Source organism: Prunus persica, chromosome G1, assembly GCF_000346465.2.
Source record: "Prunus persica cultivar Lovell chromosome G1, Prunus_persica_NCBIv2, whole genome shotgun sequence".
NCBI classification, from domain to species: domain Eukaryota; kingdom Viridiplantae; phylum Streptophyta; class Magnoliopsida; order Rosales; family Rosaceae; genus Prunus; species Prunus persica.
In genome coordinates this window covers 37,799,927-37,825,364 of record NC_034009.1, presented here as the reverse complement: position 1 = coordinate 37,825,364, position 25,438 = coordinate 37,799,927, and the positions used below count along the sequence as shown (strand labels likewise).

The following is a 25,438-nucleotide window of genomic DNA, read 5'->3' as shown; positions in this document are numbered from 1 at the left end:
ACAAAACCATCAAGTACCCGTTGGAAGCAATCTACAGTCTAAGAACGTGGTAGGGGCAAGTGAAATTATGGTTTGCTAAACAAAAGTGATTAACCTTTTCGTTATGAACAAAATTTGATCAATTGCCTTATGCACGGGACCATAAGAATATTAGCATACTCATAGACATTGAGAAAGAGCCAATTTAAGGAAATTATTAAGGGCCTTATGGCTTTTTGTAATTATATATATTTTTAATTTTTATTAACACACTCGGCTCATTAACGCATTTAAAAAGCACTATAGCTTATTAACTAAAGTAAGGCACCATATTGATATTAGTTCAGTTTAATTTAACTCTCTAAATCAAATATGAGGAGAAAAAAAAAAAGGAAAAAAAGAAGAAGAAGAAAACAGACTAGAAAGTTCAAATTTTAGGTTAGGGAAAATTACCCTAGACGAAGAAGAAGAAAAAAAAAACATTACGAAATTGTCTAATTAATTATTTTTTTCTTAAAAAAAGAAGAAGATCAACTAGACCCGTTAAATTAACCCTAAAAAGCTGTCTAGTTTTAGCTACTCTAGTACGCTTCCCACTAGATCAGCTGCCGGAAGTCGAGCCCCGCATGTGGGTGAATCAAGTAATCTCCACCGTTGGATACATCGCAACCCATGTTCTGATGGTGATGATGGTGGTGGTGGTGATGCTGCTGCGGCAGTACTTGGTGAATAAACTGTTGTTGCGTCCTCACCATCTCCTTCTGACGTCGAAGCTCCAGCACCTTGCGATGCGAGTTAGAGTGCTTTGTCAACACGAACGTCGGGCTCGAGGCTGGTCGGTACTCGGGTACGAGCCGGCCTGACTTGTATCGGACCCCACATGCATTGCACAGCGTCTTCGGCCCCATGGGCCCCGTTCGCCACTGTGGTGTCTTGTCAGTCGCGCAATGCAGGCACTTCTGGCAATCCCCGGGGCCCCCTCCAAGACCATCTGGGCTCTCCTTTTTCTTTGGCGCCGACTTCATCATTTTCTTCCCGGTGGTTGATTGCGGTAGTAAGGGAGACGCCGACACACATGAAACGACGTTGAATTGCTCTGAGGACGACGTCGATTGGGAGAGGAGGAGAAGCCGAGAGGTCCAGTTGCATGGGGGGGCCCGGGACCGTTTGCTTCTGGCCTTGGCGGGTACCGAAACGTTCAGGTTGAATATCAGGTTGTTGTTGGTTGTGGTGATGTTGTGAGCATTGTCGTTTCGGTTAGGTTCGGGTTGGAATTGTTGGGTCTTGAAAGCTGTCTCGTCGGGTTGGGCTTTTATTCCTGATATCAGCTGCAGCTTTTGCAGGTTCTCACTGTAAAACGACTCCTCCACGAAATTTGAAAGCCATTCGAGCTCAGCTAAATCCTCGTACTGCCAAAAAAATTCCACAAATTAATTAATTAATTGATCAAAACCAATCAAAAATACCCAATTGAATTCAAATTTTTTTATTTCAAATTTCAAATTTCCGAGAACTGTAGCCAAGTGCCAATTACGTAACGCCGAAAATTTCATTCAATCATGAATTTTGTCGTTTTGCTTTGGGATTGAAAAACAAATTCACAAATAACTTTTCTCATGAAAAGAAAAATGACAATTGAGAAGCAGCAAAATGCAATTTATTGTATATACCGGGACGCAGAGGTCACTGGAGAATGGGCCTTCAGCGATATTTTTGGACCCGATATCGAGGATGACATTGGGTTTAGAGCTCGATAAGGAAGAAGAATTGCAGCTATCGATGTCGGTGAGGGTGGAAGAGTCAATGGAGTTTCCAGTGACGTTATCAAAAGTAGCACCACCGTCAGTTATCACCGCGTCGTCATTGGAAAAGTCGAGAAGGTCCTCCACCATGAAATGGTCCTCGCCACCGCCACCACCATTGGTGGTCTTATTGTTATTATTGTCAAAAGAGTGGCGCTTTTCCGGTGTGAATTGTGGGTAGAAACTGTTCTGAAAATACTTGGGAGCTTCCATTGCTATGAGCTCTGGAAGTTTCCACTGTTTTTTTTTTTTTTGGGGGTTTTGAAAGTTTTGAAGTTCTGGTTTTGGTGTCAAGGCAGGCAATGAGGAATGAGAGGAGGAAGGAGAAAGCGAGTGAGAAAATAGTGAGAGAAAGTGTAGGAAGAGGGAGAGCTAAGAGGGTTTATTTTGCGGTTCAAAGGTACAGACGGACACCTAAAATGGTGGATTTTGAAGTTGCAGTTTAAAGTTCTTCTCGCGAATGCATTCTCTCTTATACCTTAGAATAAAATAAAGGTGTGGACAACTGGGATTGTGCCACGTATCAGTGATTATAATAATATATAGAATGAAAAACTTTGTAAGCAAACGTGAAGTGCAGATGAGGGTGCGGGGCCGTCGATGTGATAAATGTCCCAAATGTCTTCCATTTGTTTGAAAAGATCCTTGGCCCTAGTGCCAATGTCTCCATCACAGGACACTTGCATGTTGCATGTGGGTCTCTCTCTCTCTCTCCAAGTCCTTTGTATCTGCAGACACTTCATTCAGACTCAACTACGCATGTACGAATTTATTCTCGATGTGTAACTTCCAAGCATGACTGGAACGTAATTCATAAGAGATAATGCTACAGTTAATTATTCACACGTATGTGATTTAGTTTTGATCGTTAAATATACTTAGATGTATCAACGATTAGAAATTATTTATTCGTGCATAAACGATTGACCTTAGTAATCTTCATTGAACCTTATGATTCGGGGGAAGGTGATTTTGTACTTCTAGCTATAAAATATCATAAAGAAATAGGAGAGAATAGAAGCATGGGAACATCCAAACCCTACTACATGGCTAGAATTTAACAGTTGCGCAACTGTCTTTAGCAGCTCCTTGTAATGTCTACAAGCAAATGCTGCAATGGCCCAGTAGAAATTTTATAAAAACCTTCTCTTAAGTAATAGTGCTTTTGATCATGTTGAAATATAAGATATTGATCTGTACCTGCAATGCAACAACTTGTTGGATGCAAGTTTATTATCGTTTATGCTCTCATTTCTTCATTTGTAGAGTCACGGGTTTCCATGCTAGGGAAATTGAGAAAACCTCTTGCTTTTTTTTTCTTTTTTTTTTTTTAATTTTAAAAAATGGCCAAGTCATCGTCAGAAGAGATGGTGGTGGAAAGGAGACAAAACCCTTTATTATCAACATGGGAAAATCTTCCATGCATGGAAGCCATTTACTTTTTCGCTCAAAGATAGAAGGATAATGTTTGCCTCATTTCTTATAAGGCGATACCCCTTCTTTTTGTGAATCATATTTTGACACATATAAAAATAATTTATCCAAAATTTATTAAAAAAAATTTATGTATACATGTTACACTGCTATTACTTAAAAGGTAAAATCAATGAGTCTGAAACAGTAAAATTGAACCCACTTAATCCATTTACTTAAAATATGAAATTAAATAATTTTTTCCTCCAAAGTATTTTATAACTGCAGCTTTATAACAATTAATATTAATGCAGTGTTCTTGTGTGTGTGTGTCAGTGATGGCATCATAAACCACTGTGAGGTGCATGAGGGCCTGAGAAAGAGGCATGTGACCACCGCAAACTTTGCTACACCTTCATACTAATGTACAAATGCTTAATAATTAAATTAAAGATGTAATTTTTTAATTTAATTAAAAAAATAATTATTCCCACCAGTCCTCTGCCATTGGGCAAGGTTCCCTATTTCTTTTTCTTTTTCACTTTCTTGGCTCACGATAAGACCAAATGAAAAATCGTACATAGCCAGCTTTAGAAAATATATATTATTAATTATAGAACAATGTATTATTAACTGAATTAACAGACTTTTGGATCAGCACTGCCTAGGATCCTGCATGCATACACATATTATCATAAGCATTGTCAACAATAATTTACAACTTAATTTTCATTACCAGAAAATAGAATATTGCGACTCAAAAATCTCTCTCTAAAATTGCGTATACTAATTTCTGAGAAGAATAAAACAAAGAAATTAAGAAGTGAAACCACGTGCAATTAAATATATGGGAGTGGGTTTTGCGAAATGCATGCATGTTCAATCATTTTCCTTTACATGGGGAAATTCATATTTTCATTTTCTCGAAGTCTTAAAAAGTGAGAAAATTTGTGCAAGAAAAAAAACATATATATTTATAAAGTAAACAAATTGCGCCAACCGGTTTTTGTGCAGAAGAAAACGATGTGAAAAATATGCTAGCCAATCTGCCTTTTTCTTTCTAACATTCTCTGCAATGGTTAATCCCCACTGGCCATTAGCAGTTTTGCACTGAAATTCATGCACGGAAAATATAATATCCAACTGGTTAGTCACAACTATGTATCAAACTCACTATAAATGAGTACTATTTTTGCGTTCGTGTTAGTCGAATTTGAAACCTTATCGAATCAAGACAATTACTCTCTATAAATTAACAGTAATAGTTTAAATAGGACAGTAATTACAACCAACTCTCTTTTAATTTCTCTTAGCTGTGTGAATAATGAGTAATATGAAAGTTTAAAGAGGTGGTGTCCAGCATTATTTCTTGTCATGCAAATTATGATTAGGTTGGAGACCTTTCACTTGGTGATGTTGGGGTGTCAACAAGATAACATGATTCTCTCTCACCATACACCAACTTAGTGGGTACATATTTGGACAACCATAACTATTTTACGAAACAAAATCCCCATATATAAATCTTATATGGAAATGCAGAGGACTTCATATATACCAGTAATTGCTCTTTATCATCGAGTACCCGTTGGAAGCAATCTACAATCTAAGAACGTGGTAGGGGGAAGTGGAATGATGGTTTGCTAAACAAAAGTGATCAACCTTTTCGTTATGAACAAAATTTGATCAATTGCCTTATGCATGGGACCATAAGAATATTAACATACTCATAGACATTTGAGAAAGAGCCAATTTCAGCAAATTATTAAGGGCCTTATGGCTTTTCGTAATTATTATTTTTTTTTTAATTTTTATTAACACACTCAGCTCATTAACGCATTTCAAAAGCACTATAGCTTATTAACTAAAGTAAGGCACCATATTGATATTAGTTCGGTTTAATTTAATTCTCTAAATCAAATATGAGAATATATATATAATAAAGAAGAAAAAAAATATTTTAAAACAGACTAGAAAGTTCAAATTTTAGGTTAGGGAAAATTACCCCAGAAAACGAAAAAAAAAACATTACGAAATTGTCTATTTAATCAAAAAAGAAAAAAAGGAAAAAGAAGAAGAAGATCAACTGGGCCACGCTAAATTAACCCCCAAAAGTTGCCTAGTTTTAGCTACTCTAGTACGCTTCCCACTAGATCAGCTGCCGGAAGTCAGGCCCCATGTGTTGGTGAATCAAGTAATCTCCACCATTGGATACATCGAAAACCATGTTCTGATGGTGATGGTGGTGATGGTGGTGGTGATGCTGTTGTGGCGGTACTTGGTGAATAAACTGCTGTTGTGCCCTCACCATCTCCTTTTGGCGCCGAAGCTCCAAAACCTTTCGGTGCGAGTTGGAGTGCTTCGTCAGTACGAACGTCGGGCTTGAGGCGGGTCGATACTCGGGTACGAGCCGACCTGACTTGTATCGGACCCCACACGCATTGCACAGCGTCTTTGGACCCAGAGGCCCCGTTCGCCATTGCGGCGTCTTGTCCGTCGCACAATGCAGGCACTTCCGGCCGTCCCCGGGCCCCCCTCCTAGACCCTCTGGGCTTTCCTTCTTCTTCGGCACCGACTTAACTGTTTTCTTTCCAGTGGTTGACGGTGGCGGTAACGGAGACTCCGGCGCACCTGAAACGACGTCGGATTGCTCCGAGGATGAGGTCGGCTGGGAAAGGAGGAGGAGGCGAGATGTCCAGTTGCATGGGGCGCCCCGGGACCTTTTGCTTCTGGCCTTGGCGGGTACCGAAACATCCGGGTTGAATATCGGGTTGTTGGTGGTGGTGTTGTGAGCGTTGTCGTTTCGGTTGGGTTCGGGTTGGAATTGTCGGGTCTCAGAAGCTGCCTCGTCGGGTCGAGCTTTCATTCCTGATATCAGCTGCAGCTTCTGCATGTCCTCACTGGAAAACGACTCCTCCACGAAATTCGAAAGCCATTCGAGCTCAGCTAAATCGTCGTACTGCCAAAAAAATTCCAAAAAATAAATAAATAATTGATCAAAACCAATCAAAAATACCCAATTGCATTCAAATTTTTTTAATTCAAATTTCGAATTTCCCATAACTTTAGCCAAGTGCCAAATACATAACGCCGAGAATTTCATTCAATCATGGATTTTGTCGTTTTGTTTTGGGATTGAAAAACAAATTCACAAATGAATTTTCCCAAGAAAAGAAAAATGACAATTGAGAAGCAGCAAAATGCAACTTATTGTATATACCGGGACGCAGAGGTCACTAGAGAATGGGCCTTCGGTGATATTTCTGGACCCGATATCGGGGATGACATTGGGTTCGGAGCCCGATAAGGAAGAAGAATTGCAGCTGTCAATGACGGTGATGGTGGAAGAGTCAGTGGAGTTTCCGGTGGCGTTATCAAAAGTAGCACCACCATCGGTTATCACCGCGTCATCATTGGAAAAGTCGAGAAGGTCCTCCACCATGAAATGGTCCCCGCCACCACCACCACCATTGGTGGCCTTATTGTTATTATTGTCGAAAGAGTGGCGCTTTTCCGGTGTGAATTGTGGGCAGAAACTGTTCTGAAAATACTCGGGAGCTTCCATTGCTACGAGCTTTGGAAGTTTCCTCTGTTATTTTTTCTTTATCTTTTTTTTTTTGGGTTTTTGAAGTTTTGAAGTTTTGGTTTTGGTGTTAAGGCAGACAATGAGGAATGAGAGGAGGAATGAAAGAAAGTGAGTGAGAAAATAGTGAGAGAAAGTGTAGGAAGTGGGAGAGCTGAGAGGGTTTATTTTGCGGTTCAAGGGGGACAGACGGACACCTAAAATGGTGGATTTTGACGAGCAAAATAAAAGGCCTCTATAATAATTAATTAAAAGTTAAATAATTAATTCACTTAATACAACAAAATTTGAAAGAGGCTTTAATTTCGTTTTAAAGGGAAATCTCCCCAACTTACTTTTGTGCCCCTTTTTTTTTTGGTTTGCTTTGCCCATTTTGTCCCTTTGCTTTTATGTGGCATTGTGTTTGTGAGTGATTTTAACGCTTTCTTTTTAGCTTCATTTACTTCTTTATAGACAAATCACATTTTGGTATGCGTGCAATTTTTTTTTTTGTAGTGTTATTTTCGCGTATTTCAAATTGTGATTTGTTTGTAAAGAATATAATGAGTGTCCACTGTAAAGCATTCAGTTTGTAGTGTAGAGGCTCATTTGTGAATGGTTATGAATATGTCAATAATCATTTTTTATAGAAAATCACATCCTCCTAAAAATCACTTAAAATAATTAAAAGTAATTTTATAAAAAATCACGTGGAATGTACATCTCCCCATAAATAATTTTGAATAGGTCACAATCACTCCCAAACTAGAGGAGTGCCCAAATCGATTCTTTGGTGTTTCATGTACAATACGGGTAACTCTATTGGGACCCAGTTGTTGGATTAACAGTCTCAATGAAAGTGATGAGTAACATAACAATTCAGTCAAAAGATTTTACGCACTTATAGTTAGTAGAGCATACACGACTATCATCAAGTAAAGCTACACTTGTCTTGGCATGGACAAATTTGGCAATCTACGAATAACAGTGGGGTAACGCAGGAAGGGTAAAAGGGTAAAAGACGACCTTAATTTTTAATTTGGTATATTTAGGCACTAAAATATAATTAAAAACCTGATTAAGAGTTAAAATTCAACCCCTTAGGAACCGATCTAGCAGGTTTATCGCTGGGCCTTGTGCATTAGCGTCCAAGTTTATACAGACCGATTCCTCTGCTTTAAATTTTATGGGGAGACCTGTTTTTCTTTGTTTTTTTGTTTTTTATTTTAATTTTCTCAGAGTTCAAACCAAAAAAAAGATGGCGAACAAACACGGTTGAATGTTGGGTCAGTTACCACGTGGCAGACATCGAGAAGTGCAGGCTGAGTGAGGTGGGGCCGTTGCTTGGCTTCGAGGGTCGTTTTTTCAATTTTCTAATAAATTTTTTTATTAATTTATTTTTTAAAAAAATTTGTTGATATTTCATGAAGTAAGTATCTGTGGGGTCCAGTTTGCAAGTGATAGAGTTGGGTGTAGTGTCAGCTGCCCATGTGAGTGCTTTGCTCGTGTCAAAAGCCAAAACAGACGGTGGTCAATGACACGTGGCGAGGATCTATATAGCGCATTGCTTTTTCTAAGATGCTTCGACCGGATATGTTAGAATTTTATATATATTATAATGCACGGTTCGTCATCTTATAGTTTAAGATAACGTGCGAGCACGTGCCACGCGTTGCCACGTGCGTCCCCTCTTCCACTCTTCCAGTCAATTCCGGTGAGAGAGCAACAAGTCATGTGGTTCCCTTTTATTTTTCCCGGTGGTTGGTTTGTCACAACACGAGCCAATTTATGGAACAATGACATGGTTTTTGAGTCATTTTAGGTTCAATTTTTGTTTATAATTTATATTTAATAGTACGGTCATTTGTGTATCAAATATGGATACAATGACTAGTAAATTATAGGTTTTATGGTATAAAGATAAGTTAAAAGAACAATCGTTGATGCACCAATGCACGCACACATCAACCGTTGGTATCGGAAAGGTATGAGCACATCAATTATTGACAATCATCCACAAGCACTGGTCGACCTAGTAAGGCGCAAGAAGGTGCAACTGCACCTCTTCTCGCCGGAAAAATCATTATAGGTGTTTCAAATTGCCCATTTACTCAACTGGTGTACAGATTACCTTATTTTTATTTTCAACATTTAAGTAAATGTCTTTGTCATTTTACTTTTATTTATTTTTGTATTACTCCATTTACTTAAGTTTACAATGTAAATAAGGAAGTACCCCTCATTTGGATTCAAATAAAAATATTAGAAATCAAATTCCCACCAAATCAAAATATGAAAATTCGGTTTTAGTGCAAAATACGATTTATGCTAAAAATGATAACTCATTAAGTCAATATATACTACATACTAAAATCCCATAAAATCAAGTTTTCTTATTTGATGTGTAAGGAATAAAATCCACCAAAAATTATCTTGAGAAAATGATTATTCCGAAAAATCATTTTTCATACTTAGTCAATATTGCACCTTAGCTAAAAAATTTATAGGTCCGCCAGTGTCCACAAGTATGTAGACAATTGTCAAAATCATAACTCACTAAAATTATAGTATAATGAATAATTTTAGTAACGGTTATCAATTATTCACATTCGCGTATATAGACAGCTGAAAACATAGCACGTTAGGGGTACTATCTTTGTAGTACAAAAGCAAAAAATGGAAACAATAAGTAATTGAAAATGAATTTGATTTCAATTTTCCTTACTGTCAAAGTTAAAGTGGCAAGGGTGTAATGTATTGAGAAAGGGAACAAAAGTTGCAAGCTGCAATGCTAAGCTATATTTTGAAATTTTGGGTAAATATGAGCGTGGACCAAAAGTTGCTTAGTCAAATGAATCGAGCAAGGCTTGAAAATCCTGAACCAGCCCGACAGGCTTGTGTTGCAAGCCCAAGTAACATTTTACAAGTAACATTTTTGCTTTTCCAGTTGTAGGATTTGAGGCTTAATTGGAGGGAGAGGGGACAAGGTGGGGGCAAATTTATCACTTTGCCAACCTAGCTCCATAATCCTTGGTAGGGGTGGGTATGGGTTGGGTTGGATCGGTTTTAGTTCTAACTCGTAACCCAACCTGATATATGGAGGTTTATAATTTTTTAGACTCAAGACCCGCTTATTATTAGGTCAACCCAACTCAATTTTTTTGTGTGATCGAGTTGTGCGGTTCGGTCAGGTTTACTCAAAATCAAGCTTATTTTTAAGTTTTGGTTCTAACTCGAAACCTAACATGTACATACCGGTTTATGATTTTTTGAACTCAAGACCTGCTCCAACCCAACTCACTATGATAAGATTGGATAGTTTAGTCAGGTTGACCTGAAATTGTGCCCACCCCTAATCATTGGTAGTTGGTTTCTTTCTTAAGTCTTAACTTAAGCTTTTTGATACTTGCAAATATGCAAATGCCATTTTCTTTTCTAACCCAATGTAACATGTAGGTTAAAGCCTTGTTTGGTGCATATAGTTCGATTGGACGTCTAAACCATAAACCCTAAACCTCTTTTCGGAAGGAGGTCCGAAGAGATGAAGGACCGAATTGCCCTCTTAATATAAAGCATGTGGCACTCAAGTGCTTTATGGACAGCGATTTGGATGAAATTCTTTGGAAACTAATAACCATCGTGAGTTTGAGCTGAAAGAGTATTGGACAAACAAATGGGTTAAAATCGAGTATTGGGTTATTTGAATCAAATCCCATCACTTCTCCTGTCCAACAAATGTGCACACAAAGGCACAAAAGAAAATGGGTTTGTAGTTTGATGAGGGCTTAGCCTACATAAAACCTATTATAGCCCAATAGAGGCCCATAAAAAATTAATTATTTTCAATTTTAATTTAATTAATTGTGGGACTGGGACGAAGCTTTGTGAATTGTGATGGAGCAGTGAAAACTCAGCCCAGAGCTGGTTGCGTAGTCAGATCGAGAAACAGAGAGAAGCAATGGACAAGAAGCAGAGCAAGCCAATGGAGCTTTTGAATACGATGGTATCAGAGCCGTACTATCTGCTCCATTTCTTGGCTTTCTTCTCCTACTTTGTCCTCCGGACCTCCGTAGTCCAAGTCCTCAATACCCACATCACCGATCGCCTCCTTCATCGAGTAATTTCCTCTCTCTCTCTGAAACATCGTTGCCAATGCATCGAATTTGATTCGTAAATTTCACCTTATTTTTATTGTTTTAATTTGTTTCTAGGAAATTCAAGCGGCTTTGGCATTTGGGCTCTTGACTGCCATCAAGGTTTGGACTGTTTCAACTTCAACATTTCATGTTAAATTTCTGAATGTGTGTGAAATCCATGTTTATTTTCTGTTTTTTTGGGGCATTTAGCTGTTGTTTTATTTTTATGATTTATTTGCAATAGATAGTGAGGGAAGAAACTTGGGAAGGATATATTGCTGATACGATCTTCTTTGCAAAGGTGACCAATCTAATCTGATTCCCACCACTTATATTATGGAATATGGATCTGTTACTAACACACAAATTCACAATGTCTGTTTTCAAATTGAAGTTTCATATTTTGTCATTTCCTATTTTTTACTTAAGGTAATTTATTTGTTTTTGTTTTTGTTTTTTCAGATTTTTGTTATTGGTCTTACTTTGATAGTGGATTACCACTTGACTCTCTGGTACATAGTGGTTTTTACAGGTGGGTATCTTTCAAATTCTCTTTCTTTCTGCAGTGATATATATATATGCAAACACACATATATATTGACCCAAATGTACATCTGTTGTGGTTCTCTGTCGTGCAGTAATATACATTTTCACACAACAACCTGCCTTTCAAAAATTAGGTACCCAAGAAAGCCATTTCTTTTTCCCCTGTGTGCATTATGTTGATTAAATGCAAATTCGAAACTACAAGTTTGGCTTCCTATATAATGTCCTAAACTAAAAACTGTTTATCTATTTTCATTTTGCGAGTTCTCTCAGGCACTTCTAGTAAATTAACACCATTGCAGTTGGAAAGCTTGCTGACTGAAGGGAGCACATCAAGACTTTGGCTGGTTGGTTGCACAGACTTTTTTCTCACGATTTTTTCCTCATAATAACCAGTGTATTGAGCTATAGGCACAATGATAATAGATTTACAAAAACAGTTAAATGTAAGATTTCTTTCTCTTGATATGCTTAATGTGACATAATTTCTGCAGGTTGAATTTCGGGCCGCATATTCTCCTGCTTGCATACGCTCAAGTCGGTGCTTTCCTGAGCTCTCAATTACGTATGTATGCCATAATTCCACCTAGTAATGCTCATTAACTTGAGAGAGAGAGATTTGGATCAATATTTCCGGCTATTGTGATCATTTTACTGTTGCTCCTTTAAATTGTTTTCGTAATGGTTTCTGTTAATTATTACTGAATTTTTGTGGTTGGTTGCAAATACTTATTGGCAGATATTCCAACAAAAATTTATCTTTTGGAATAGTTGACCTCGGACTCTTCCCAAATGCTGCAGGGTATTTTGGAATATCTGTCTCTGGTAAATGATATTTCATAACAAATGCTAAACTTAATTATTTATCTTTGCTTGAAATTCATTAATTACTTTCAGATCCACTGTTATGCAATATAGCTTTATCTACGTTTAGTAACTGGCTTACTGCTCAGCAACCTTATTGAGACCATGAACTTGCAGGGAGCATGAGCCAACTTCCTACATATGTCTTATTCTCGCATGGAGCTGAAGTTGCGCGCTATCCAGAACTAGATTTTCAAGCAAAACCTTTTGGTCCTCCCATAACTAAGGTACTGCAACAAATTAAATTGCGAAGATGGCAGTCAATTTTCCTGTGTTCAGTTCTTTCTAATGGCAACCACCTGAAATAGTGAAATTTAAAATAAAAAAAGCTTTGACGAACATGCTATAAATTTTTTTTTTAATACAGTTTAGTTTGGTTTGGTGTTTTGATGATCCCTACTTTATTGAGTGCAACTTCTGTATTTATTATTGCTTTCATTGCTGCACCTTTTCATATTCAACATAGATAGGCATGACATGGGAATCTCTGATCTCTGGGGTTAATTGGGAAGCGTTGTTGATGCTGTTAAACCAATGTCATTTGTAGTTTCGGTCCTTGGTCTCAAATTGTTTTTCACTTTTCGTTAACCTAAATGACACCGAGGATTTGGGTTGGGTTCACCAGATTCTAATCATCCAGCTTTTTGAGTAACATGATGAAATCTGCTAGTTCAGTCTATCACGCTTGATAAACTTTGAACTAGTGAAGATTATAATTCAGCAATTTTTTTTTGGTATTGTTGTATGATTTCATGTAAATATGGTCTGAATTCCCGAGAATTATTTCATTTATGGGCTTGATTGTTTGTGTTGCAGAGATTTCTTTCCAGGTACTTCAAGCTTGATCGGCACCTTCTGGAGTATATAAATGGTAAATAGGTATTCGACATCGATCCACACTATATACTCTCCAACATCAGAGCTTCCAATTTTGATTCCTCTTTGTATGTCTACATATGTTTTGAGGGTGTAAAGAACATGTATTCAAGTCTAAACCATTTCCCTCTGATTTTACATGGAAGACGAGAAAAAGTTACCATTTTTGCTTGATTTAGTGTATGTAAGAGTAAGATGTATTTTTAGGTCAGAAGTAGCATGAATTGAACTCTGAATCAGTTGGAAATTTGGAATTCTCAGAGCTCTTGTATTGTATTGAATCCGTGATTGTATTTGCAAAATAGATGACCCTGTTGGACTAACAGAGCTGGGCGGGGCCTATGTTTGGAATTGGAAGCAAAGGCTTAGAGTGATAGAGAGAGCCCACAAACAAGGAAAAGCAAAAGTTGTGGGCCTTGGATTTGGGATTTGGGATTTGGGAGCAAAGCAAGTAACTATTGGTGGGTGGTGGTGGTGGCGCGTAAAGTAAAAGCAAACCCAATATAAACGCCACGTCAGATAGACGCAGAGGTGCAGTGGGGGGGCCCAGCTAGCCGCTTAATGTACTGGTGATGGGAGGTGGGGAAAATTAAATAAACAACCGAGATTGGCGTCGCTCATTTAAAGGAAGTGCCGCCGCCGCCGCCGAATATTCTCTGGGCCTTTTCAAAATTTTAATGTGCTTTGTGATGTGAGGGGGCGCCGATGGTTGCGATGAGAGTATCAATCAAATCAGGATCATCAATGGGTGACCCCACAATCCAAGGTGGGCCCCCCTCACTAGGCAGGCTTTTGAATTTGCATATCCAAGGCAGGCAATCCCATCTCCATCATGTATCTTGTATTTGGTTGTTGTCGGGTCACGCTGTCATGTCACGCCGAGGCCGTCCCCTCTCTCTGCCACTTTCCCTCACTCCCATTAACTCGTGTTTCGCGATGTGCCCTCCCTCCTCCTCCCAAAATAAAATAAAATAAATCAACTTCTTCATAAATCTTATGCTTCTGCTTCGCGTGCGTTTCTCTAATTTATATTATACTATAAAGCTACAGTATGTAGCTGCTTCACCAATTTTACATGTAACACTCTATTTTAAATTACAAAACCTTGGAAAAATAAAAGGCCATGCTATGGAGAAACTCTTGTGTGGAACTGTAATAATACTACTTTGTTATTTCTATTTTATTACTGCATATCAAATAAAGAGATTATCATGTGACGTACCGTGATTGGTGCTACTATCGTCTCACACAAATTTTCCTGCATGACATGCCAACTCTTCTTCTCTCTGCTTCAATTTCATCTCATCATAATCTTTGGATTGTTCATTATATCTATGTTTTGGGTCTTAATTTTACTTTAAAATGAAAAAAAAAAGCTAGCTAAAGAAACTGGGTAGACAGAGACTGGTACAAAAGTGGGAATGATGCTGTTTACAAGAAGAAAAATGAGTGCTTAAAATGGCGAAGCAAGGAAGTAATTGATTTGATATGAGCAAGTAAAAGATGTTTGCAGAGAGCAATAAATAAAAGTTGAATCGTATTTTGGGTAATGAAAGCGGGAGCTGGAGGATATAATTAAATTGGGGAGCCGCAGCTCTACAATTAAGTAATTAATAATTTTGGCAAATTAAAATGAAAGAGAGGACAAGGAGACAGCGGGGCGTCGTGTCACAGTAAAAGGAGACGACGACGACGACGACGATGAGAGAAAGTCCGTTACGTTGACGAACCAAAACACACGCTTCCCAATGTCACAAATAAACAACTACTAAGAGAATGTCACTCTGACACCACCGAAAGAAAGCGACACGCGTACTCTTCTCAGTGGTCCCCAACACCCACTTCCCATGTCTCATCCTCATTCCCCTTGATACTATAGCCTACGACTATAACTTATCCTTACAAAAATGTAGCACTTCATATATGGTGTAATTATAGATCCTAAAGCTTTATATTTAGAGACTCTGCATTTATTCGTATCTCGCAATATTTAAATTATTATAATAATTTAATGATTAAAGATATGATACGTTAATTTTAAAATTTTGACACCCATTCATATAAGAGTTGTTAAACGAATTCTAAAATTAACTGAGTACACCCTAATACCAAACTATTTATTGAATTACTTATTTACCCTAATATAAAATGACAAAAAAATGATATATTGAATTGTGTAACAAATAAAATTTTAATAAGTACACCTTACTCACTATATTCAACTCTTATCATACGTAGAAAAGTCTTCGTATTGCTTGGTGCTCACGAATAATGCAGCGAGGATTAGTTTAGTTTATGATTGATATTACGAAATTAAAGATTTAATGAAATCTAAAATCTGAAAAGATGGCACAATGAGTAAAAAGAGAAACCTGGTTTATGATTGTATTAAAGTGTTGTGCTAGGGCTTTTTTTTTGGAGTTAAATAGGGTATACTTAGTTAATTTTACATTTTGATTAAAATATTATGATTAACTTAGATTATAGGGTGTACTCAGTTAATTTTAGGGTTCATTTAGCAACACTCTTCATATAATTAACTTCAATTTAACACCGTTAAGTCTAAATAAATTAAAATTTAAAAACAAAAAACAAAAAAACCATGGCCATGACACACCTCACCCCACCCCACCCCACCCACGACAACTCCCTTTCCTCATTATAGCCGACCTCCTTTCCTCTCTCTCTCTCTCTCTCTCTCTCTCTCTCTCTCTCACTCAAAACAATTAGGAATTTGCTTGACTGAGCAACTATAATGATGTCTTCACCCTTGATAGGATTTCAGTTGGGGTGGGATTGTAACATCCCACATAGACTAACGAAGAGAGGGTGATGTGCCTTATATGTACATGCCCGCCTCAATCTAGAACGAGGCATTTTTACTGACTTCAAAGTCATGGGAACTTCGAAGTTAAGCGAGTTTAGGCTAGAGCAATCCCATGCTGGGTGACTCACTGGGAAGTTGCTCATGAGTTCCTATAAATAAAATCGTAAGGTCGGAGGCCTAAAAATGACAATATCGTGCTACGACGGAGAACCAGGGGTAGGATAGGATGGCAATCGCAAGGATGGGTGGGAAGGAAAGTATGGTTGGCTGCTAGGTTTTTTATTTTTTCTTTATTGTTTAGTTTTAATAATTCTTTTAAACTTAACAATGTTAATTTATAGTTAATTAAATATATACATGTCAAAAGTTAAAAATTGGCCTGTCATATCTTGAGTCATTAGATTATTAGAATGGTTTAGATCTTGCGAAATGCGGGTAAATATACACTAGCTAAATGTATAGGCTCGAGATCTGTGTAATTATAATGTGGTATTAGAGTATGGTTATGTGGTATAATAATATTAACTATACCATTCACTTTTATTAGAACACATGGATGTGTTATATCATGTGACATTATTTCAATATCATGCAAAATTTTCTTTAAACTATGCTACTTTTTCAATGTGAGAAATTGAGTCCCAACACTGAAGACCACGCATAAGATATATGGCAACTATTGGATCAGTTTTCTTAAATTTCCATTCATCATGTTTATAGAGAAGCAATAATGGTGGCAGATCAATTGACCAAAAAAGAACGCTCTTACAATAATTCATGTATTTGATTTTGTAATTTTCCTCTGTCTTTAGTAGGTTGTACTCGGATATGTATGATATTAAGATTCCAAAGGAATCTAAGAGGCCCCAACAACAATATACCCTTCCTCGCTCAAAATTTCATATTGTATTTATTTCGTTCATAACCAAAAATCAAGCCTAAAAAACCCTAATTCTTTTATTTTCTCACTCAATTCTTCTTCTCATATTATGATTTACAACACATAATAAATAATTTAACCACATTATTTTATAAGTATAACGAAATAATAGATAATACTAATATGTAAATCAGAAATATAACTTCTTGAGTGTATATCATGATTTTATATATTTCTCATCACGTGACATTTCACATGACGAGAGAAGTACATAAAAAAGTAATATATACCCAATTTGTGTGGAAGTTTCCGGCGCGTGGGAAACAAGACAATCGGCCGGATCTTCTTTAGGAGGGCGGAAAGGGAAAGAAGGCAGAAAACGAAAGAAAATGGTAAAACATGAGATGAGGTGGGGTGGTGGCGAGGAGCACGTTGTAAAGCTGAGGAGGAGTCTTCATGCGTGCGGGGGCCACATCTACTTTGGGTCCACACGTGTGGACCACACCCAGATATGGTCTGCTGGCGTCGACCACACTCTACACACCAATCGACACATGTCGGCCAGCGACAGGCCCAAACTTTTTACTTTAAAAAAAAATTCACATAACTTTGGTGGCACGCTTCTCTATCCTACCACCGGAAGTGGCGGGGTATGCCATCACTTTTACTAGCCCACATGCTAATGTCACAGCCCGTTGACATATGTAAAATTAATTACTTAGTTAATTATTTAAAGGAAAAAACTTCATTCCACACAGATCGGAATTGTTATGTAAGTAAGGGTTTATATATTCTTGTAAATAACAATGTGATATGTGTGCATAAATTTTTGTGTGTGTATTTTTTATTAATTATTTTTGTAAATGTGTTAAATTGTGATTTACAGTGTAATTCACAAGAAGACAAAATATCTTCTTACAGTTATTGGAAAAAAAGTAAGCGACATCCTTAATTGAAATAAAATCAAGACCCTTGCTTTAATTTTCTTTTGTGTTAGGCCATGGATGTTGGCATGCCTCCTTATCTTTTAAGCTAGATTAGGACTTTTTGGGGGGGTAAAGCTTTTAACTTTTTTTGGGGTCTTGTAACTTGTATAATGGGCAAAAAAGTGCCATATCATTAAGGGGAAATTTTGGATTTCAATTGAATTTTAAAGTCTATCTTAAGATGTGGAGCAATTTATAATCAAACACCACTTAGTTTGGTCTGCCATTAATTCCTAATTGTAACCAATCACATAGCAAAGGATTATATGGTTTGTTTACTCTTTTTATTTTATTTTATTTCCTTTTCAAAATCTTTTTAGTGACGGCCAACTATGAGGAGTGACAATTTGAAAAATTGATGATGGCGGATGAGAGAAGACCATACATCATTGACTTGGCAAAATTGTATTGACTTTTTCACTCAAGAAAAATATGGTGGAAGGAAAAAGTAATTGTATTTCTTTTTCTGAAGACTGAAGGGTTTATTTTTTATTTTTTATTATATAATAAGAAAGTGATATAATTAGGTAGCAACTTTTTAACCTAGGACAATTATATCGAGCTGCAAATTTTTTCAATCCGTCTGTGACTTGTCATACGACTAATCAACACGCTAAATCAAGATTACCCAAGATGTTAGATTAGGAAGACAGTGTTTTTGACAAGTAAGTTGGAAATTAGAAATGAATACGGTATCATTTTTGATTGATTAATTAATTAATTGGACCGGCAGTATCAAAATGTCTTCAGGTTAGTTAAGTGTTTTTTTCAATTAAAGTTGCTATGGTTTAGGGCAAGAGTATAGAATTAAACATAGGGTTAATGTTTGATTATGGATTAGTAATAGATAGTAGGAAGAAAACGTGTTGACTTGCTTATTTTATTGAAGAGATCTGTTTGTTGAATTACACATCATCAATACGTAAGGATGAATATATTGGGTCCAAACTTAGTCATCACTCCAATATTTTTCAAGAACACAAATATATATATATATATATATATATTTATTTATTTTAATCTAAGAGATTAAATCTAAATCTCATGTTGAATGTATAATTATTTTATAATTATAAAGCAACTCGTTGGACACTTGTTGTGCATGACAACATCAACATGCAATATTGCTTGACAGCCAAACTACATATATAAAAGTTCATTGTATGTTTATATATATATATATATGTATATGCATATAATATGTGTATGTCATGTATATATTATGCATGGAATTTGGATTATGATGAGATGGAAAGTAGGGGTGAGGGCATGAGAAAATGAGGCCGCATGCGAAAGCCCTCATAATTTTGTCTCGTTTACACATGCAAGGCCAACCATGGTTTTTTCACCTTATTTACCTTTCACTTCATTTTTTTGACATTAAAATTGGAGGGTTCAGATCAACTCACCATTGTTGTGTGGCATTACGTACATGAAACTGTGGATTGATGAACAGAAACTCAGAGATAAAAAAAAGTTAAAAGTCCTAGAGTATAAAATTTTTAAAAAAAAAAAGAAAAAAAAAAGGAGAAAGTCAGAGAGACAGAGTTTAAGTGTTGGAAAGTGCCCAAACAAACCACACTGCAAGAAAAGCAGAAGCAGCAGCAAAAGCAACAGCAAAACAGAGTGAAAGAGAAAGAGGGAGAGAGAGAGAGAGAGAGAGAGAGAGAGAGAAACAAAAATGATGTGAAAACAAGAAATGGTCTCTTATTCCTCTTCCGTCTGTCTGGTATTATGGGGATTCTTTCTCTTCTTATAAGCCATTCTCTCACTATTAAAAATCTCTGCTTTATTATCATTTCTAGATATATATAGCATACTTTGGAGAGAAAGAAACAGAAAGCATATACACAATTGTCATCAAGTTTCAGCATGACTCTGTGACACTGCCCATGGCTTCCAAACAGAGAGAAGGACAGAGATTTAATTGATTGCAAAGGCCCCAAAAGAAATTATAGAAGATCTCCAAGCTCCAAGTTTGTCATATCAATCATGATGAAGAACTAGTCCATTGTTATCATTTAATGAAACAACAGCAACCCATTAAGCTTCTTTCTAGCTTCTGGGCATCAAGCAAAGCTTCTTAGCAAACCAAAACGGTGAGTGGGTTTTGCTTAGAATCATCCTCGAATCGAACCTCTTGTTTTTATGATCCATGAGCTTACAGATCCATAAATATTTTTGTTTTGTGTGTGTAAATTATTATGTGACTTTGATGTATGTAGTGAGGAGGCCTATATAGGTAGGGATGATGGCGGTGACGTCAGCCTGCAAAGATGGTGGGATGAAGATGCAAATGGACAATGGCAAGTACGTAAGGTACACACCAGAGCAAGTTGAAGCTTTAGAGAGGTTGTACCATGAGTGCCCAAAGCCCAGTTCTATGCGTCGCCAGCAGCTCATTCGCGAGTGCCCTATTCTCTCCAACATCGAGCCTAAGCAGATCAAAGTCTGGTTCCAGAACCGCAGGTACTGCCACCAGTTTTCTAATTTCCATCTTCTCTGTTCATCAAGTTTTCAAATTTCTCAGTTGGGTTGCTTTCTTTGGTCTTTTTTGTTGGTGGGTAAAATCAAGTTTGCGACTTTTTTGTATTATTTGTTTTGAATTTTCTTTGCTTGCTGTGTTTTTGCAGATGCAGAGAGAAACAGAGGAAAGAGGCGTCTAGATTGCAAACTGTGAATAGGAAGCTGACCGCAATGAACAAGCTTTTGATGGAGGAGAATGATAGGCTGCAAAAGCAGGTGTCTCAGCTCGTCTATGAGAACAGCTATTTCCGCCAGCAGACACAGAATGTAAGTATTCATCTCCAAGGTTTACAATATCCAGAAGAACAAAAAAAAAAAATTAATCCTGGTTAATTTTCTTATAAAAGTTGGAGAAGATGATAAGAAAAATCCAAATTTTCACCTGAATTTTTTTTTTTGATTTGTAAATTTATTTAGTAAAGTTTTCTTCAACATGGTTTTTTGAGATTTTCTTCTTTCTTTCTTGTATTGCAGACGAACCTTGCCACCACAGACACAAGTTGTGAGTCGGTGGTGACTAGTGGTCAACACCATTTGACCCCTCAGCATCCACCAAGGGATGCCAGCCCTGCAGGGTCAGTGAATAAACTTGAAATCTGATTTATTCTTTCTTCTCGTTGAGTCTTTTTCACTCTTCGAGCTTTATGCAATTGCCTTGTCTTTGTCCCTTATCCTTCTTCTTCTTGTTATAACTTATATATCAAAATGGCTCATTTGGGATGTTTGTGCTTTGTTTGTTTTCTAGACTTTTGTCCATTGCAGAGGAAACTTTAGCAGAGTTTTTATCAAAGGCTACTGGAACTGCTGTGGAGTGGGTCCAAATGCCTGGGATGAAGGTGACTCTTTCTCTCTTTTATCTCTTTTCTGTCATCATCATCATCTTCTATTGTCTTGTTAACATTTATGCTCTCCTCCAACATCTTTTGTGATTATCAAGAAAATTTTATCAAGCCTACATGGCTTTGCTAACCTTCTAAGCAACACTCAAACCACATCACCATCTCACTTTTTTTTGGACAGACTAATCTTTGCTTTAACCCTTTTGGGTCCCCCATTCATTTCATTTTTCCCTTTACCCAAAGGCAATAGAATATTGCTTGGATTATTTTATTTTCACATAATTATCTGGTATTTGGAAAAAATAAAATAAAAATGCAGGCTTTTAAAGTACTCTGTTTATCAAATATATAAAGTTAATAAGATAAGATACTTTCTGATTTTAATTTTTGGGTTCTAAATTCAATATCTTATTATGTTGATTTTGAACTGCACAGCCTGGTCCGGATTCCATTGGAATCGTTGCTATTTCTCACGGTTGCACTGGTGTGGCGGCACGTGCATGCGGCCTTGTGGGTTTAGAGCCTACAAGAGTAAGTTCTTCTCCATTTGGTCTGGTGATTAAGTACTAATCTTGGTACAGTTTTGTAAGAAAGATTAATTAATTAATGATGTTGGTGTATATAAACAGGTCGCTGAAATCCTTAAAGATCGGCCTTCGTGGTTTCGAAATTGCCGATCTGTGGATGTGCTAAATGTGTTGTCCACTGGCAATGGTGGAACCATTGAACTGCTTTACATGCAGGTAGGTTTTGCTCTCTAATCTCACTGTTTTACCATTGTTTACTTAAGACCAACTTATCAAAATTAAATTTGGAAATGTTTGTCTCTGTAGCTCTATGCACCCACAACTTTGGCACCAGCTCGAGACTTCTGGTTGCTGCGCTACACGTCTGTTTTGGAAGATGGTAGCCTTGTGGTATGCGGCTCTTGAATTTTTTTGATAAAAGGAGCCAATAATTTTTGCCCTGCAAGCCCTTTTAATTTGGTGTCATTTTCTCTTTTTTGATTGTAGGTTTGTGAAAGGTCACTTAACAACACTCAGAATGGTCCAAGTATGCCACCAGTGCAGAATTTTGTGAGAGCAGAAATGCTGCCAAGTGGGTATCTAATTAGACCTTGTGAAGGTGGTGGGTCAATCATCCACATTGTTGATCATATGGATTTGGAGGTATGCACACCAAGCTTTGCTTTATATGTTGAAGCAATGTCATTTCCTGGCTTGATTGATTCAAATTTTGACTTGGTTAATTTGATTACTTAAATCTAGCCTTGGAGTGTACCTGAAGTGTTGCGCCCACTTTATGAGTCTTCAACACTTCTTGCTCAGAAGACAACGATGGCGGTAAGACTGTTTTCTCCTGTCCTGTCTGATGGCATATAGTTTTTTATTTTATTGGAATTTTGTGTCTGGGGAGATGAATGTGGGGTTTCTTACATTCTAATGTAGACATCTTTTCTTGATTCAGGCCTTACGCAACTTGAGGCAGATTTCGCAAGAAGTTTCTCAGCCTAATGCTGCTGGCTGGGGGAGAAGGCCTGCAGCTCTACGTGCTCTTAGTCAGAGATTGAGCAAGTATGCTATGATTCAATCTCCAAATTGTTTCTTGGAATGGTTGATCAACTTCTACCCATCGAAACCTTACAATTTTTGTAATGCAGGGGCTTCAATGAAGCAGTTAATGGGTTTACAGATGAGGGGTGGTCTATTTTAGAAAGTGATGGTGTTGATGATGTTACCCTTCTTGTGAACTCGTCCCCGGGCAAGATGATGGGTGCAAATCTTTATGCCAATGGAGTTCCATCAATGAGCAATGCTGTGTTATGTGCCAAAGCTTCCATGTTACTCCAAGTAAGGATTTTAAATGCGTTACAGCCAATAACTAACAGAATTAAGTTGAACTAATCACTAAGAAGAAGCAACTTAGCAAAGTGACTTTCAACATGGGAAAACACGGTTTCTTTTAGTTTTTATCTCTTTCTCATTAAATAAACATCGTCTTATTACCAATCTGTGCTGTTTCCTTTTCCTGCAGAACGTGCCTCCAGCCATTCTTCTTAGATTCTTGCGAGAACACCGATCGGAGTGGGCTGACAGAAGTATTGATGCTTATTCAGCTGCTGCTATTAAACCTGGTCCCTGTGGCCTACTAGGGTCTCGAGCTGGAGGTTTTGGAGATCAAGTTATTCATCCACTGGCTCACACAATTGAGCATGAAGAGGTATGTACTGGGGATTGAATTTTTCCTTCAAATGTAAACATAATCGCTCACACAATATGCTATCTGAATTCTGATACGTTATGGCTTCTCTGTAAACAGTTCATGGAGGTCATTAAGATCGAGAACATGGGCCACTATCGAGAAGACATGATTATGCCTGCAGCAGACATTTTCCTCTTGCAAGTAAGTGTACAATTTTTTATCCATTTGATTTATAATATAATGTGCTTGCAATGTTTGATGAATCCTTATAGTTAGGCCTTGTTCTTAAATTCTTATTCTTTTTAGTTATTGTTGAATCCTTACTGACAATAGTCATTGGCTTTTTGTTGTTTCCGGTTGCATGGAATCCCAGCTATGCAGTGGAGTGGATGAGAATTCGGTCGGGACCTGCGCTGAACTTGTCTTTGCTCCCATTGATGCTTCATTTTCTGATGATGGTCCAATTCTACCTTCCGGTTTTCGGATCATTCCTCTTGATTCTCGGATGGTAAGCATTCATCTTATATGAAATATTACAAAACTCTTATCTTATTATGGATTTCATTTTCTCCTCTTTTGTGGCGGTGGTTTCTTATATGCTTAAATTATTATCCAGGATGCCCCCAGTCCAAACCGTACACTTGATCTTGCCTCTGCTCTTGAAGTTGGACCCGCAGGAAGCAGAGCATCTGGTGATAATGCAGGTCACTCTGGAAACACAAAATCTGTGATGACCATAGCATTCCAATTTGCATTTGAAATTCACCTTCAAGACAATGTAGCTTCCATGGCTCGCCAGTATGTCCGCAGTATTATTGCATCAGTACAGAGGGTAGCACTGGCTCTCTCCCCTTCTCGTTTTGGTTCTAATTCTGGTTTCCGGCCACCACCTGGCACTCCTGAAGCACAAACTCTCGCTGGTTGGATCTGTCAGAGCTATAGGTGAGTAACTAGACAAAATTGGTTGGATAGAACAAATTCTAATCTTTCAAACAAATTAATTTTATTTATGCGATTGCTATATCTTAATTCGCTTTCGTTTCAGGTGCTATCTAGGAGGAGACTTACTAAAAAGTGAAGGAAGTGAGTCCATTCTCAAATCTCTTTGGCATCACTCGGATGCTATCTTATGCTGCTCTTTGAAGGTATATGGGTACCATTCTTCTTTCCTTTCTATGTCTGAAATATGCCGTTTTCAGCCTCTTCATCAAGGTTTTCCATTCTATATTATCTTTCACTTAGAAGTTGTGAGGCATGTTCCTTTTTGTAACAATTAAAGTCTTCCATAATTTAATTTCATAATTTATGCAGGCATTGCCAGTTTTCACATTCGCAAACCAGGCAGGCCTTGACATGCTCGAGACGACGTTAGTTGCACTTCAGGATATTACACTGGAAAAGATTTTTGATGACAATGGAAGGAAGACCCTATTCTCTGAGTTCCCACAGATAATGCAGCAGGTATGTGGCTTTGAAGTCCAGCTAAGATTTGGACAAAACATTGAAGGCCTTGACATGCTCTGTTGATGACTTTCACTTTTTTACTGTTGAAATAGGTGATTAATTAACCTTACCTTTCTTTTTCTTTTTACCTGTGTTGGCGGCTGCAGGGTTTTATGTGTCTTCAAGGTGGCATATGCATGTCAAGCATGGGAAGGCCAATCTCCTATGAGAGGGCAGTGGCATGGAAGGTGTTGAATGAAGAAGAAACTGCTCACTGCATCTGCTTCATGTTCATCAACTGGTCATTTGTCTGAAACTTTGGACAGAACAGAACATAGGATTTAGATTTTTTTTTTCTTTTTGAAAAACCTACAGTAGAAATTAAACCTCTTCTTTGTCATGAGCATGTGTACCAAAGGTATATTGGGCCCAATGTTTTGGGTTATCCTCTATTCTTTGAGTTTTGCTTTATGCTTTATTTATATATGAATCATAATGCTCCCACCTTTTCCTACCCTTTTTTTTAATCTTTTAAAAAATCAACACATATTAGCACT

General features: G+C 37.4%; 4 protein-coding genes across 4 annotated transcripts; 2 read left to right on the top strand and 2 right to left on the bottom strand.

The window, feature by feature from the left end:
• LOC18793278 (GATA transcription factor 12) lies at positions 376 to 2,378 on the bottom strand. Its single transcript, XM_007223031.2, has 2 exons — positions 1,650 to 2,378; positions 376 to 1,388 (listed from the first exon to the last, which is right to left on the bottom strand). The coding sequence occupies exons 1-2, from the start codon at positions 1,992 to 1,994 to the stop codon at positions 576 to 578; spliced, it is 1,158 nt and encodes a 385-aa protein (XP_007223093.1). The 5' UTR covers positions 1,995 to 2,378; the 3' UTR covers positions 376 to 575.
• LOC18789047 (GATA transcription factor 12) lies at positions 4,822 to 7,351 on the bottom strand. Its single transcript, XM_007226869.2, has 2 exons — positions 6,415 to 7,351; positions 4,822 to 6,153 (listed from the first exon to the last, which is right to left on the bottom strand). The coding sequence occupies exons 1-2, from the start codon at positions 6,757 to 6,759 to the stop codon at positions 5,344 to 5,346; spliced, it is 1,155 nt and encodes a 384-aa protein (XP_007226931.1). The 5' UTR covers positions 6,760 to 7,351; the 3' UTR covers positions 4,822 to 5,343.
• LOC18791680 (thioredoxin-related transmembrane protein 2) lies at positions 10,627 to 13,501 on the top strand. The gene is made up of 10 exons (XM_020558429.1): positions 10,627 to 10,873; positions 10,968 to 11,012; positions 11,137 to 11,193; positions 11,355 to 11,424; positions 11,531 to 11,572; positions 11,712 to 11,785; positions 11,933 to 12,003; positions 12,178 to 12,263; positions 12,420 to 12,529; positions 13,119 to 13,501. The coding sequence occupies exons 1-10, from the start codon at positions 10,715 to 10,717 to the stop codon at positions 13,179 to 13,181; spliced, it is 777 nt and encodes a 258-aa protein (XP_020414018.1). The 5' UTR covers positions 10,627 to 10,714; the 3' UTR covers positions 13,182 to 13,501.
• LOC18790848 (homeobox-leucine zipper protein ATHB-8) lies at positions 19,234 to 25,438 on the top strand. The gene is made up of 19 exons (XM_007225219.2): positions 19,234 to 19,970; positions 20,097 to 20,340; positions 20,505 to 20,664; positions 20,872 to 20,972; positions 21,143 to 21,233; positions 21,672 to 21,767; positions 21,866 to 21,979; positions 22,070 to 22,153; positions 22,250 to 22,405; positions 22,505 to 22,579; positions 22,704 to 22,810; positions 22,897 to 23,086; positions 23,271 to 23,456; positions 23,556 to 23,639; positions 23,812 to 23,946; positions 24,055 to 24,380; positions 24,484 to 24,583; positions 24,750 to 24,899; positions 25,049 to 25,438. The coding sequence occupies exons 2-19, from the start codon at positions 20,120 to 20,122 to the stop codon at positions 25,193 to 25,195; spliced, it is 2,523 nt and encodes an 840-aa protein (XP_007225281.1). The 5' UTR covers positions 19,234 to 19,970; positions 20,097 to 20,119; the 3' UTR covers positions 25,196 to 25,438.